This window comes from Musa acuminata, chromosome BXJ1-8, assembly GCF_036884655.1.
Source record: "Musa acuminata AAA Group cultivar baxijiao chromosome BXJ1-8, Cavendish_Baxijiao_AAA, whole genome shotgun sequence".
Lineage (NCBI taxonomy): Eukaryota > Viridiplantae > Streptophyta > Magnoliopsida > Zingiberales > Musaceae > Musa > Musa acuminata.
The window spans coordinates 5,934,998-5,950,012 of NC_088334.1; the positions used below are offsets into that span (position 1 = coordinate 5,934,998).

At 38.6% G+C, this 15,015-nt stretch overlaps 1 protein-coding gene and 1 long non-coding RNA gene across 2 annotated transcripts; both read left to right on the forward strand.

The window, feature by feature from the left end:
* The first annotated feature begins 1,926 nt into the window (after window positions 1-1,926).
* On the forward strand, window positions 1,927-3,644 carry LOC135587250 (uncharacterized). Its single transcript, XR_010475805.1, has 2 exons — window positions 1,927-2,909; window positions 3,049-3,644. It is a non-coding gene; the product is annotated as an uncharacterized LOC135587250 (long non-coding RNA).
* Window positions 3,645-4,333: 689 nt separating this feature from the next.
* LOC135587252 (KH domain-containing protein At1g09660/At1g09670-like) lies at window positions 4,334-14,148 on the forward strand. The gene is made up of 7 exons (XM_065078431.1): window positions 4,334-4,693; window positions 5,424-5,509; window positions 6,185-6,330; window positions 8,294-8,428; window positions 8,502-8,618; window positions 13,356-13,499; window positions 13,602-14,148. The coding sequence occupies exons 1-7, from the start codon at window positions 4,581-4,583 to the stop codon at window positions 13,746-13,748; spliced, it is 888 nt and encodes a 295-aa protein (XP_064934503.1). The 5' UTR covers window positions 4,334-4,580; the 3' UTR covers window positions 13,749-14,148.
* The last annotated feature ends 867 nt before the right edge of the window (window positions 14,149-15,015 follow it).

Below are 15,015 nucleotides of genomic sequence, written 5' to 3' on the forward strand. Positions count from 1 at the left end.
GAAGTCCAAACTGCTTCAGATGGTAGGTCTTATTCTGCCTGAGGAAACCTGCATTCTTGATTAAAACTCCTAGGTACCCCCATGTAATCTAGTTTCCTCAGGACCCATCAGCCTTCTAGTTTACTCAGGACCCATCAGATGTTTGAAAATTGTCCTAAGAATTGCTCGGTATTGCTTATAACCTGAATGTTTTATCCTACTCTGGTATTAGCTTTCCAAGTTTTTTTGCTTCCTCCTATCTAGCTATTCATTAATGTGACTCAATCTTCTCCTTTTTTGTAGGTCTGTCTGATGATCATCCAGGTTCCAAGGATGCAGTAATTGCCGATGCTAACCCTTCTAATTCTAGTAGTAACACGAGGCGTGAGGTTTTGTTCATATGCTTGGGTGTTGTGGGAATTGCACTTTTGTTTGTTTTTCTTCTCAAGCTTTGGGAGAAAAAGAGGAGGGAAGAGCAACATGCTCGTCTTTTGAGACTGTTTGAAGAGGATGATGAACTGGAGCTTGAACTTGGTCTTCGAGACTGAGAGGCACGTCTTGCAGCTGTTTACACTATCATTGTTGAGGTAATAACTTGAAATAAATTATTTCTGAAGATCGTTGGGTTCAATTTATCTTGGAGTTGGGTTGCTTCATCTTAAAATAAGCTGCCTGTTTGTACTTCAGCATTGAGATTTAGTTTGCGATTAACCATTGTACATGTTATGAAAAATTCATTTTGTTTGCTTGTTGGCATTATCTATCATCTTTATTTAGACATTACAATAAATTCAACATATGGAATTTGAAGATACAGGTCTTAGTTTAACTCAGCCGATGTCAAAAAATCTGTTATGTGCTACACCTGTAGGTATCTGAATCTGAAGATATGGGTCTTCAATATAAGGATATCCCAACATGAAGTAACTTGTTCTCTTAAGAGATCTAGATTAGACTAAGACCAGCATCAGACCCTCTTGCAACATTCTCTTGTTAATATCAGTCAAATGACTATGGCATTGGTTCAATTGGTTCATTCAGTCAATTTTCAAGTAAATGCATGCCTTATAAGTAACCTAAACACTGACGCTGTATGATTCTAGTAAACTCTAGTGAATGTTCAGGCTATCTTGATGAGACTAAGGTGGAGATTTAACCATATATATCAGCTTGATGAACTTTAACATATTACCATCTAAAGTTACTTGTCTCACTAGAATTATAGTTAAGAATTGTTGTCTTGGTTCGTGCGGTTCAGCATATATTGTGACTGAAAGATAACACATTCGCTGGGCTGTGTCCATGTTGCGGAGACTTTCTTAGGACAAAATTTGACTTATGCCATGCCATGCAAAAATTATAAAATGCTCTAGTGCTTTAAAATTACAATCCTTCTGTATAAAGCTAAATTTAGATCTTAAAGTTGATTCTTTATCCACCAAATGATATTATCCATATGTGGACTAGTGTTGGGTAGTTAAGAAACATGTGCATAATGTTAATGTAATTGAGATGAGAATGCTAAAGTGTGATGGTAGTGTGGGTTTAGTTGAAAAAAATAAGAAAAAAAACTTATAATTCGCGAACAAGTGGTATTTAGGATGTATGAGCATATTCAGAGGAGACTTATACATCTCATAACGAAATGACGTCAATGATCAGAATTAATGGTGCAACAAGAGGGATGGGGAGACCCAAGGAATATTACTAAGAATAATGAGTAGAGATTCGAACGCTCTTGATAACTACAGATGTTACCTTGCATAAAGCTCTATGGTAGGAGAAGATCCATGTAGCAGACACCAAATAGTTGGGATATGGCTTCTTGTTTTGAGTGCTGAATAGCTGCCTGTAGAATCAACATTGTTATAAATTGCATAAGCTTGATCATGATGTGTCTTCATGGTATCAACTTGTGATTTGTTTCAGTTAATACTGCATGCAGGTATGGCGAATCTCCACAACAGATTTTCTGCTTTGAGTGATTATAAGGGTTCTGCTATATCCAACACTTAGTCTCTACAAATGAGGTCATATGTATTTCTTTCTTTTTTTGTAGTGAATGTTGTGGTACAATGGAAGAAAACTCTTTCCTCATCTCTGGTGATGTATTTTCATGTAAGTGAACTCATGGTGAATCTCCACGATAATTTCCAGACTCGAATGATTATACGGGTTTTGCTGTATCCAACACTTTATTTGATACTGTGCAAGTGGAACAAATTCTTGTGCTATACATTTTCAAATGATTTCATACTTGAGTACATATGTGTAATTAATTGTTTCTTTTCCCTCAATGCTTGTAGGAGGTGACCGTTGACAGTATCTTATTTTACCTAGCTTAACATGACATAATGCTCGGTATAATGGTACTAGAGTAATTATTAGAACTTGTTCGACATTACTGCAACTTTCTGAATAACCCATTTGTGCATTTCTACTAGACACATTTTACACCTGATGTTTGGTATGCTTTTGAACCAATACTCTGATGCCTCATACAACAAAAACACAATTGGATATGTTAGCACACAAAGGAAGCAGCATCGAAATAGTAAGAAATCGAACTCAGATAAATTATTATGTATGCTTGTGCTGATGCATCCCTATCGTACCAGGTTATCTGATCAGAAGCGTTATACTTGTAATGAAGTCTGTTGTTTTTAGGCATTCCAATACTTATTCCATTATTGGTTCAATGAAGCAATTACGTTTTTCCTACTTGGTAAAAGGAAATATTGCTCTTCAATTCATTTTTGCCCTTATATTTGTCCCTTATTCTAAGGTAGTTTAAATTTTCGAATCTTTGTACAATATTTCAGCTGGTAACCGAGAACTGGTCTCTTTGTATCGTTACTCTGATGTCATATTTGTTGCAGTCTGATGATCAAATCACATGGACTGTGCCTCGATAGGAGTCGCAAAATGCGGTGAGTCGTCTTAATACATTCTAATCATAATCTAGTTCATGATCCATGTGAGACTTATTAGATAGAGGTATTACAGACTATTACACATTTTAGGTTAATTTGATATCTTCTGTTTGCTTTTTATGTTGTTCACATGTAGGGCTGCAAAGGAAAGCCTTGTTGGCATGCTTCTTCGGAATTGACTTCTCAGAACCACCCTTTGATTCCAGGAACTCTTGCCATGTCAAATTTATCAAGATCAGACGCAGCTTCACCTTTGGATGTGAAATAAAGAAGCTGATCCAGCGGCGAAGAATTTATTATGAATTCATCTTCCGCAACATGTTCTACTGATTGCATTGCACGATTCGACCCTCACTCATTTCCTCGACATATTGAAACAACATCTGGTTCACATGCTTCTGCTGTGAATCTTGGGTTTTAATATATTCGCATCACTTGCTTTTTCATGCATCCATGTATTCGATTCTCACGCCTCTTTATCTGGTTTCAGAGGTACGTAAATTTGCATATTTTGTAGACAAAGCGTTGGACCATTGCAAGTGTCTCTGTTATCATTCATCCTCGACTATATTCGATGGTGTGTATTTGGGATCTCATTCCTATGGGATGAGGGTTTAAACTCTCTTCGGATGTCTTGTTCTAAGCACTTGTCTCCGGGATGCAAAGCTTGTTATCGAACCAGACTAATCTCTCGATCGGTATTTCAATTCTTAATGTAGAAAATTTCTGTTCTATTAGGTATAAAAATCCTCTTACTGTGCTTAATCTTTTATGAGGAAATCTTCGAATTACTTCCCGTAAGATGGAAGGAATGTGTTGGAGATCACAGATTAATCTTAGGCAGATTTAGTTCGATCTAATTTAAAGACAATTTAAATCAATTGAGAATCTTAAAATGCTCAATTATATACGGACTCAGAATCGTAAGACTCGATTTATCACTTATATAATAATATGTCCTAATCAATTTAAATGTCTCGACAAACACACAACATGAGTAAAGAGATTATCTCCGTAATTCAATTCCTATCACTTCGGTTTTACGTTTTAAACGCGTTGATCTTATTATGATATCGAGGCTCAACTTTTTTACGAAAGAATTTATTTATTCTACTCTCCAAAATATTTTTTGTTAAATGTTTCTTATCACAACATATGTTTATATACATATATATGTATATAATTAATGGAAGAAGTGAGAAATGTAGAAAAAGCACCAAAAAAGAAGCGCTTGAATTCATTGATTGTGATAGAAGAGCAGAGCAAACAAGTCGATCATCTCACCAGAGAGCATACAGCGAGCGAAAGGTTGAGATCGTCACTCTCCGTGTGAGTCGAAAACAGGACCGGCACATGTACTGTTCAGGCAATGTGTAAGTTAAAAGACATACCCTCGAAACATGTCATCCAGCAGCAAGCGGCGAAGATTGACCATCTGAGCTGTATATATACGCTGCAGCCAAAAGAGAATCCAAAGCCCTCGAGCCCTCTTTCTCTCTGCCTTGTGCTTCTGCCTGCAGCACCAGCAGGAGAGAAGAAAGAGCAGCCTGATCTCTACTTGTCCGATATCAATAGTCAGATCTTTCCTTCCTTCGAATTATTGCCACCTCAGTGGCTCCGTCTCTCTTTTTCTTCCATTTTTCGGTCTCAATCTATCGCCAAGAAGCCATGGACGAAAGAATCCCACCTCCTGCTTACTTCCAGTACTCCCCTTCTGGTGTCCACTCATCTCCTTCCCCTCACCACTCCATGAGGTCTCCGGCCACCTCCGACAGGGAAAGGTTTGCCTCCCCCCTCCTTTTCTCTTGTGCTGTGGTGCGGGTCTTGCGATTCTTTATTTCCGGCGGGGTTTGGAATTGTGGTATTTGCTCTTAATTGGTTCACTATTTCTTCTGGTTTGGTTGTTTCTCACTCTAGGATGGTTTTCTATTACTTTTGCTTTTGATTTGTATTTAATTGCCGAAATTCTTAGGGGGTTCAGTATTCAGGTGACTTGATAGTGTTAGATGTTGAATCTTGAGCTGCTTAAGTATGCTAGTTCATAACAATTGTTGTTTATGATGCCGTTTTACGAATTTTCTTCACGATTCCGTATTTCTCTTTGTGTTGCTTCTTTTGGTTTAATTGTATGTGTTGTGTCATCTGCCGAGGAAAAGGAAGTTAATGACTTGCTGGTCACTTGTGCTATGAGGGCACATTGTATGACTTGTAAAGTTACTTGTTTGTTGTTGCATTTGCATAGCTACTTGTTGAACAGGGCACCGCCCATACCATTTATATTTGGACCAGTACGATGTTGGAGTTGGTTCTACATTGCATGTGTCTTTCAACAATTGCATGAAATAAACAGATAGCATATGTATCAAATGCATAGGCAATTGCGGTCCAGAAAAGTCACGGCTTGTGCTGTCATTGTGATTTCTATCAATGTTGGGCATCTCTGTTAGCGGGCCTTATTTTAATGTTTTGTCCAATTCTTGCCATATTAAAATGTGTGAAGCTGTTTCGCAGGTATTTAGCTGAACTTTTCGCTGAGAGGCAGAAACTGGGGCCATTTCTGCAAGTATTGCCATTTTGTTACAGGCTTCTAAACCATGGTATGTGTTTTCTTGTGCTTCTAGTCTGGCTTTTGTAATGTTCAATTGTCCAATTTGGCTGTTGTCTTTGCTTCTGATATGCATTTTTCTCATTTTCTGTAATTTGGCAATCTTAGAAAACTCATTTTGATGATTCTACTTTGGGAATACATATGCTAGTGTATTGTGGAGTTGTAATTTTAGTAATCTTTCAATGGATCGATCATAGTGATATTAGAGCTATACCATCTCTTACCCGGTTGAATATTTATAGATGGCACTAGAATTGGATTTTTTTTTTTTTTTTTTTCCTTCTCTTTTCGGAAGAAGAGCCAAATATATATCTTGCATCTCTGCCTTCTTTTTCAGATCATATACACGGATAAGTGTCTTAACTTTTGATGTTCTGAGAATTGTATGGCCTTTTTTGTTTTCCTGCTATGTTCTTAGATGGTCTTCCAATTTACTGTCACTATTTTCCATGAACTAAACAATTGCTACATGTGTTAAACCTCTATCTTGATTTGATTATTGAACTGTGCTCATTTTATTTTCATGTCAACTGAACATAAGTGTTTCATGTTATTTACTTCATTTTGTAGATTGAAAATGATGTTCTGCTGCATAAGGCTCGTGCCACAAGATTTTTTTTTCCTTCTATTCATCATAATGATTGAGATGACAATGTTGTTGCAGAAATTGTGCGGGCTTCTGGTCTTGCACCTAACCAAACCTTTGTTGAGCATGAGAGAATTGAGCCTTTCTCTCCATTAAGGTTAACTGGGCACCCACCTATTGGTGGACCCATGGATCTGGAGGGGCGATCAGGGATGCACACAGAGGTAATGATGCCATAATTTTCCTTGAGAACCATATTTATATATGTAATATCAGGTTCAATCCTCTCTCTCTAGACTTACATATGTTGTGTTCCTTTGTATCCTTCTCTTAAAGTTTGTGCTTTTATTTTGTATTATAAAAAAAATCTTTATTCTCCGATCTAATATAGTAGCTGCAGTCTTCTATCGATACTGTGTGGTATATTCAAACTGCGATCATAATACACAAGGTTTCAGTTAGATATTATTTGGTCCAACAAGAATGTAACAATGAAAGAAAAAAGAGAGTAATAATTCAATTTTTAGAGTAAACATATCTTCATTTTCTGAGAATGGACATCATAGCTTGTACATTTTAATTAATATCTGATATAAAACTGTGCCTGCTTTTTAATTGCATTTGTATGGTCAACCTCGAAAGATAATGTTATATCTAAAAATATTTTAAGTTCACCATTACACTTGGTGTCCTTAATTTCTGTTATTTTAGTTGTCCCATCAATATAGCAGTTTTTCTGTTAAATGTTTGATTCTGCAGTGCTACACTTGAATGGAAGTGTCTGTCATATCATTTGTTTCTTAAGCGCATCTCTCCATTTGACAACTTTTTTACTTTTTTCGGGTGCTCTCTTTGTATCAATTAACCAGTAGAATATAAGTTGTGGCCATCACGAGCAACTCTTGCCTTGACTTCCAGGGCATACACAATTGCCAGTCAAGTTTAGTTTGCGTCCTGATGTTGAGGGTCAACCATGAAGCAATTAATTTAGATATATATACATATATAGTGGTTATGTTGGAAGAGATTGAGTTATAAGGATTTGTCAGATTAATTATACTCCAAATATTTGATTAAGTATAAAATTTCTTTTGGTCTTGAAATTCATATCAATTAGCTATGGTGTTGTAACCTTCATCAGGGCACCTAAAAGGTAGTTTCGGTGATTGTTGCATGGTACAAAAGCAGCAATTAGACTCAGTCTTGTCGTGAAGTATTGGATTCAGTAAGAGGGATAGAAATATAACTTTCATCAGATTAGATGCATTCTTTAACTTTGGAAGTTTGAATTGATAGGAAGTATACATAAATTAAGCTCCAAATACAATGTAGGTTCTCTTGTAATATGATGGTGGTTGGCGGACTTGTTTTTGCTATCTGTAAGCTCAATGATGAGGATGAGTAGCAAGTGTTCAAGTCAATGATGTTCGTCCATTTCAAAGTATGTATCCAATGAGGGTTCACTGACGGATGTAAGAATCTACCACGCTCGTGTTAAATCTTGGATTTTCCTCCCTCCCTCATGTCTTTACCAACTTCTTGGTACAAGATATGCCACTATTTCCTCATATATTAACCACTTAAATCTAACATGTCCTTTATCCAAAGATTATTTTGAGTCTTGAAAAACGAAAGGAAAAGAAGAAGTTGTGGATTGCCTAGCAGGCATAGCAAGATATTCATTTGACCTTGTGTTAAATAATTGGGGAACACATTAACACATAAACACAGCTGATTCCATTACCACATGTTGCAGCATCTTTGTTGAATTGATGAAAACTATTCTCTTCTTTATCCCTTTTCGTGTAAAGCTTTGCAGACATGCTTGCTCTGGGGTGTGAGAAGTGTCAGTGATGTTCATCATGGAACCCAAGTTCATGCCTCCTGCTTGACCAATTATCTATTATAGTAGCATACATATAGTACATGGTTGAAAATTAGAAAACTATAAGATTGGAATGTTATCAATGCTGACTTGGATGTCATGAGGTCTTGTTTGGCTACTAGATTACTGATGACTTCTGTTTTTAAGTAATTGAATTGGGAGGAGCTAATACAAGATAGTTTGCTCAATTCATTTCACACAAAATATATTATGCATACTACATGGGGTTAACTTTGATATAAAAAGTTATTAGTAAAATTTTATTTGTTGTGATTTTGAAGTACGGCTGCTTTTGTGTTCAGGAAAATGAATACTTTCAAAGGATTGGGGTCCTTCAATCATCAACTTCCGGGTGGAACGGAACTCCTGGAGTTACTACGAGCCCTGTTGTGAAGAAAGTCATCAGACTAGATGTTCCTGTCGACAAGTATCCTAACGTATGTGAATTTTATTTAGCTTCGACTCTGGTATATGAAGATTGACTAAGACTACTGCTTGGTTGTAATTTAGTACAACTTTGTTGGCCGTCTATTGGGACCACGAGGGAACTCCTTGAAAAGAGTTGAAGCTTCAACTCAATGTAGAGTTTATATACGTGGCCAGGGTTCAGTGAAAGATTCTATAAAGGTATGTCCATGCTTTGTATTATTATGTCTTTTCATGATATCATTGGGATGCATTTGCTTTTTCGTATTTATTGTCTGACCTATTCAAGTACTGGTAAGGTTTCCTTTATTCCTTTGAATTCTTCTATTTTACCTAGATTACCAATCAGTTTCCGACATCTATGGTTCTCACTGGATTCCAAAACAATTACTTATGGTTGTTGTGTTTGTTATTTGGTCTCTTTGACTTTCATAAGACCTCTCATGTTTGAAGAATATATGCCATCATATTGATTGTGGACTCGCTCTTCAGTGCCTACATACTTGAGAACATTTCCTTGACAGCAACTGTTTAAATGTGTCTTGAAAACCTAAAATTATCTTTTGGTCCTATATGCTTAATTTCTTGTTCTTTATTGAAATATGAAGAAACTCCATATTATTATTCTTATGTGTTTCCATTTTTCTTTATGCCATCTCTTGCTGTTCTTTTGGCAAATCAAAATATTCTGCAATTTTACATATTCCAGCACAACACACAGCAGGTACTGGTGCCACATGCTGCCTTAGTACAAACTTATCAAGGGAAGCCACACAAAATCCTTGTTCTGTTTCATTTGTTTTACCTTGCATTTGATTGTTGAGTTACTATAGTGAGTGATAATCAGGTAGCATAACGCTCTCTCTTTTACACTTGTTTATATAAGTAAATGCACACTCAATTTTTCATAGCCTTCCATTGCAACTTCTTGCATAAAGATAAGTTGTTGATTGGTGATGGTTCCTCTCTTTATCCATCTTTTGAAGTTTTTATATTTCCAAGTGTATCATTGCAAATGGTTTAATGTAATTTTAACAAATTTGCGAAAAGGCTATTCATGTTCACTACCACTTAATTGACGTCTAAAAACAGACTAGATACTCTACCCAGACTAGTGTATGAAATTATAGTTCAAACGCAAGTCCAAAACATGAGACAATTACTCATATGTAACTGAGGAAGTTCTTCTATATTACCGTGTTGTCACGGATTTAGTTAGAATTGTCGAAGTCATGAGGCAACCTTGCATTATCCATTCACAAAGAATCAACATAGTTGCAACCTCACTCAGGTCCCGAAGGACCTGTAAAAGAGCAAATTGATTAGTTCGAAAGCGAGCGATGGCCAAGGCTCGACGTTCGCGAAGAGGGCAGTTTTACAAGAAATTCAGCAAACACTTGATGTGCAATAGAGAAAAAAGAGGAAAGAGAAAACAAAGATTTTAGAAGACAAACAAACAATCGCAAGTCTGCAAACGATTGCTCACTGGGTGTTGAGTGCGTTGGCAAGTTCTCATAAGCTTAACATATGAACTTGTGAATCCAATAAGCACCCAATACTACCCCAAACACCGATCCAGCCAAGTGCCACTCGAGGGGTTTTGGGGTGCTGAGATGGTTGATGTTTTTATCCGCACTACAACTTGTAGAAAACAGGCCATGACATGCAAAAACTAGGCTATTTTGGGGTGGTTTTGCCCATCCTAGTGAGGGGGTCACTCTGTAGTCTTGCAAATTATTCCCGCTTATAGTTTTTAAGCAAAAATACACAAGAAAGGCAAAACATGTTGCCAAACATATGTACAAGCAAATAAAAGCAATAAACGGTTCGTTGACGAAGGTGTTGTAGGTGCGCGACGACCATTCGTGACATTCTCCCCCACTTAAATTGTTGACACCCTCATCGATGCTTGCTGGTAGGCTTTGATGATTGCTTTTTCGTATCGCAAGGCGTCTTTGGGCTCCCAACTGGCTTCTATTCAAGGAAGCTTTCACCCCTTCACCAAGTACTCGGTCTGTTCTGTTTTGTTGGGTAGCTTTGTCTAGCGATCCGCTAAAATGGTTTTAACTCGCTTTTTGTAGGAGGCTCTGGTGGGGGTAGTCTTGTTGGAACATTTTGGGAAGCATATTGTAGATTTGACTGGTAGGCTTTCAAGTTGTTTGCGTGGAAGACTGTGAATTTTGAGCCATACCGGCAACTACAATTTGTACGAGGCATTGCCTACCCTTCTAATAATTGGGAAGTGTCTTTTTTACTTGCACACCAGTCCCTTGTACACTTCATGCCTAAGGAATTGGAGTGATGCTGGTTAGAGCTTCATCAACACTAAGTTGCCGACTTTAAACTCCTGTGGTTGTCTTCCCAAATTTGCTCACTTCTTTATCTTTTAAGTCACCTTCTCCAAGTAAGCCCGGGCAATATCTGTATTTCGGTGCCATTCCTTTGCAAAGTGATATGCTGATGGACTACTCCTGGTATAACTGATCACCACAGTGTGAGAAGTCAAGGCTGATGTCTTGTAATGATCTCGAAGGGGCTCTTGTTGAATACAGAGCTCCGCGGTAAGTTGTAGGAGCATTAGACTGTCCAATAGCTTCACTTAATCCCGTTGGTTGGCACTCATGTAGTGCCGAAGATATTGCTGAAGGAACGAATTTATTCTTTCAATTTAGTCATCCGTCTAGGGGTGGAGGCTTATGGAAAAGTATAACTTAGATCTCAACAATTTGAATAGCTTGTTCAAGAATCGTTCCAAGAATCGTGCATCTCGATCGTTGATAATATTGTATGGGACTCCCAAATACTTCACCAAATTCTTCATCATCAACTTGGCCACCTCCTCCGCTGAGTAGTGTAGGGGTGCAGCAATGAATGTTGCATACTTTGAAAACCGATTGACCACCATGAGTATTGATCTGAGTCCCTCTACTAATTGCAAGCTTGATATAAAGTCCAAAGAAATACTCTCTCACGACCTTTCTGGTACGAGCAACGGCTCCAAAAGTCCCATCGGCTTTTGCTGCTCTACCTTATCTTGTTGGCAAGTAAGACACATTTGAACATATTCCTCCACATTAGTCCTCATCTTCGGTCAATAGAAGGCCCTCTCTACGAGAGCCAACATTCGGTGCATACCCGACTGTCCTGCCTAAAGTGAATCGTGAGACTCTCTTAAGAGTTCACACCTCAAATTATCCACTCAACGAACATAAACTCTATTCCCTTTGGTGTTAGACGAGTCCCTCTTGGACCCAAAATCATTGTGTCTTTCCTTCTTTGATCAATTACATCAAGATTACTGCTTGAGGATCATTGTACAGTCCATCCCTGATCTTAGAAAGGAAGTCGGAGTGCAGTTGACTTGCTTGGCCTCCGCATTCTAGTTGCATGACATTTACCAACTCCACTTTCCTGCTCAATGCATCAGCCACGACATTTGCTCTTCCGGACTTGTATTCCATTGCCATATCAAATTCAGCCAGGAAGTCCTGTCACCGTGCTTGCTTTGGGCTTCTTTTGAGTTTAGAAGTAACTCAATGCGATGTTGTCCGTCCTTAGCGCAAATCGCATTATGAGAAGGTAATGTTGCCAAACTCGTAGATAATAGACCACTGCTATCTTCTCCTTCTCGTGCACAAATTGCTCGGTTTAGTTGAGCTTGCGGCACTTGTAGGCCATCGGGTGACCCTCCTACATAAGTACTTCCCCAATAGTGAAGTCTGAAACATCTGTATGAACTTCGAAAGGCCTCCTATAGTCTAGCAATTTGAGTACTGGTTCTTCCAACACAGTAGTAGCCTTTAAGTCTTGAAATGTTGCTTCACATTTGCTTGACTATCGCTAAGGCTGCTCCTTCAACAACTTCGTCAGTGGAACTGCACGCTTCGAGTACCCAATTATGAAGCACTAATAATAGTTGACGAAACCAAGGAAAGATCTCAGCTCTGGTACCTTATTTAGTGTTCACCACTCCGCCACAACTTACACCTTTGATTTGTCCATCCGAATGGAACTTTCGTCGATTTGATGCTCTAAGTATAAAATCTTCATCTGAGCAAAGTAGCACTTCTCTCTTTCCACGAACAAAGTGTTCTCCCTGAGAACTTTAAAAATGATTCAAAAGTGCTCGACATGCTCCTCGAGCATTTGGTTGTAAACGACGATATTGTGCAAGTAAACAACTACAAACTTGTCTAGCTACTCCTTGAAAAGTTGGTTCATGAGAGTGTAGAATGTGGCTGGAGCGTTGGTTAAGCCAAAATGCATCACCAAGAACTCAAATGCTCCATACCTTGTCATATAGGTAGTCTTTGCTTCATCGCCTTCAACGGTGCGCACTTGCCAATAACCTGACCAGAGGTCGAGTTTAGAGAAATACTTTGCCTTGCTCAGTTGGTCTAACAAGTCCGCGATGAGCGGAATGGGTACTTGTTCTTTACCGTCACCTTGTTTAGGGCTAGATAGTCGATGCATAATCAGAGTCTCCTATCTTGTTTATTTTGAAAGAGGATTGGAGCTTCGAATGATGTTTTAGAACTACGGATGAGCGGTCACAAAAACTGAGCCATTTTGGGGCAGTTTTGCCCATTCTGGTGAGCGGTCGCTCTGTAGCCTCATAAATTGTTCTTGCTTATAGTTTTCAAGCGTAAACACACAAAAACAACACAAAACATGCTATTAAACATATGTACAAGCAAACAAAAGCGACGAACAATCCATTGACGAAGGTGTTGCGGGTGCACGACGATCGTCCGTGACATTGTGGACTTTAAATCGTGCTTTTTAAGCAATACGAGTGTCATATGAACCATTAGCATCTTGTGGATATTTCTATAGAATTTAATTCACAACTAATGTCATTTTATTCTCAGAAATTATCAATTCTTACATAAGCCATACAAGTTCCTGTCGATTAATTCCAATTTTCTTTATGAACAGGAAGAAAAACTTAGAGATAAACCTGGATATGAACACCTTAACGAGCCACTGCATGTACTCGTTGAGGCAGAGTTTACAGCTGACATAATTGATGCTCGTATAAATCAAGCTGTCGCCATATTAGAAGATCTTCTGAAGCCCGTGGTACATATCAAGATCTCTCTCTCTCTCTCTCTCTCTCCATTTTCATGCAATCACATTTAGTGTTAGTGTTTTGATGGGACTATTCAATTTATCATCTTTCAGGAGGAATCTGTGGATTACTACAAGAAGCAACAACTGAGGGAATTAGCTATACTGAATGGCAGCTTGAGAGAAGAGAGCCCTCATATGAGTCCCAGTGCATCCCCGTTCAACAGCACCAGCATGAAACGAGCAAAAACAGGGCGTTGATCCGTGATCTTTTGGCAGCGTCAATTCAATCTTGGCCAGCTGAGAATTTTCTGATACACGTGGCTACTAGTTGATGATGTTGGGATCATTAGCAGGGTTGTGGAACCAGCCAGATGATCTCTAATCAGTTCTTCAGATTGGTCATATCCTTGGATAGAAATGCATCAGTGGAGAGAATTTCCTTAACTTCAGCGGCGACGTTGCTCTTGAATTTGTTTGATTGCTTATTCTTTGTGCACTTGGGTTCTTTAACCAAAGTTACAAGCATCAGAAAACTTAATGGTGTGAGCTGTCTTACAACTCTTGGTAGTGATGTATGTGTTTGTTGTTGTAATCATTTACAGGTTGGACTAAATGACCAATGATATAGTTATAATATAATCTGTTCAGTTCACCTTTCTATGATGCCTACCTTTCTTTATTCCTAAATTATCTCATCCACATCACATCACAGTGACTGATGGTGCCCTCCCTTGACCGCAGTTAGATTGAAAGTTTGAAATCCTATTCCACAATTCTATATACCTATAACTTTTTATCGGGGCAGAATCTAACTGTACAAGGAATTTTTTTTTTTTCAGCATGTATAACTGAAGTGTGTTTTTGCTTTTACATTTCATTCTATCATGCTATCAGAGCCTTTGTCTTAGAGCAACACTTATCTTCTCGTTGCGTTTTTTGCTGCTAGGATTGCAATCTACCACCGCTTGTGCAACACCTGAGTAGCGATGCCACCACTTCGGCCACATAGCTCCGAAGGCTTTTAACCGGTTAACCGGTCTCCTCTACAGCTCCAACGACCAGCACTGCACTCACTGTGAGAGTCCAAGTGTAAGTGCTGCAATGCTGCAGCTTCTCTATCACACTACAAACAACACAACACTGTAGCTGCAAACAGCATTGCACTACTGCAGCTCTCTCCAGACCACATCATTGCCAGGCCCAGTACTAGCAGCATGGTCTCCAAAACCTTCACTTTCACTAACTCTGCTGTTACTTGACGAGAAATCTGTGAAGTGAAACTAAGTCATGCCCGGAACGCCTCATCTATTATACTCGTGCGAGCATTGAAAATCGAGCAGAAAGAACTGTGGCAGATTCATCTTTATCCTCACAAGAGGGACGAGGCTTGCTTCAAAGGTGTCAGAACTCACGGTCGAAGCAGGTAGTGAGGCCCGTCCATGCACCATCAACCACGATGCTCCGGCCATCACTGGCGGATATGTCGGTAACCTCTTCCATGACTTCAACGATCTGCTCGTTTTCC

Bases quoted from the DNA above. Each gene is read 5' to 3' on its own strand.
- LOC135587252 (XM_065078431.1), top strand. From the start codon at position 4,581: ATGGACGAAAGAATCCCACCTCCTGCTTACTTCCAGTACTCCCCTTCT. The intron at 8,429-8,501 runs GTATGTGAATTT...GTTGTAATTTAG, and splicing joins CTGTCGACAAGTATCCTAAC to TACAACTTTGTTGGCCGTCT. The intron at 8,619-13,355 runs GTATGTCCATGC...CTTTATGAACAG, and splicing joins CAGTGAAAGATTCTATAAAG to GAAGAAAAACTTAGAGATAA.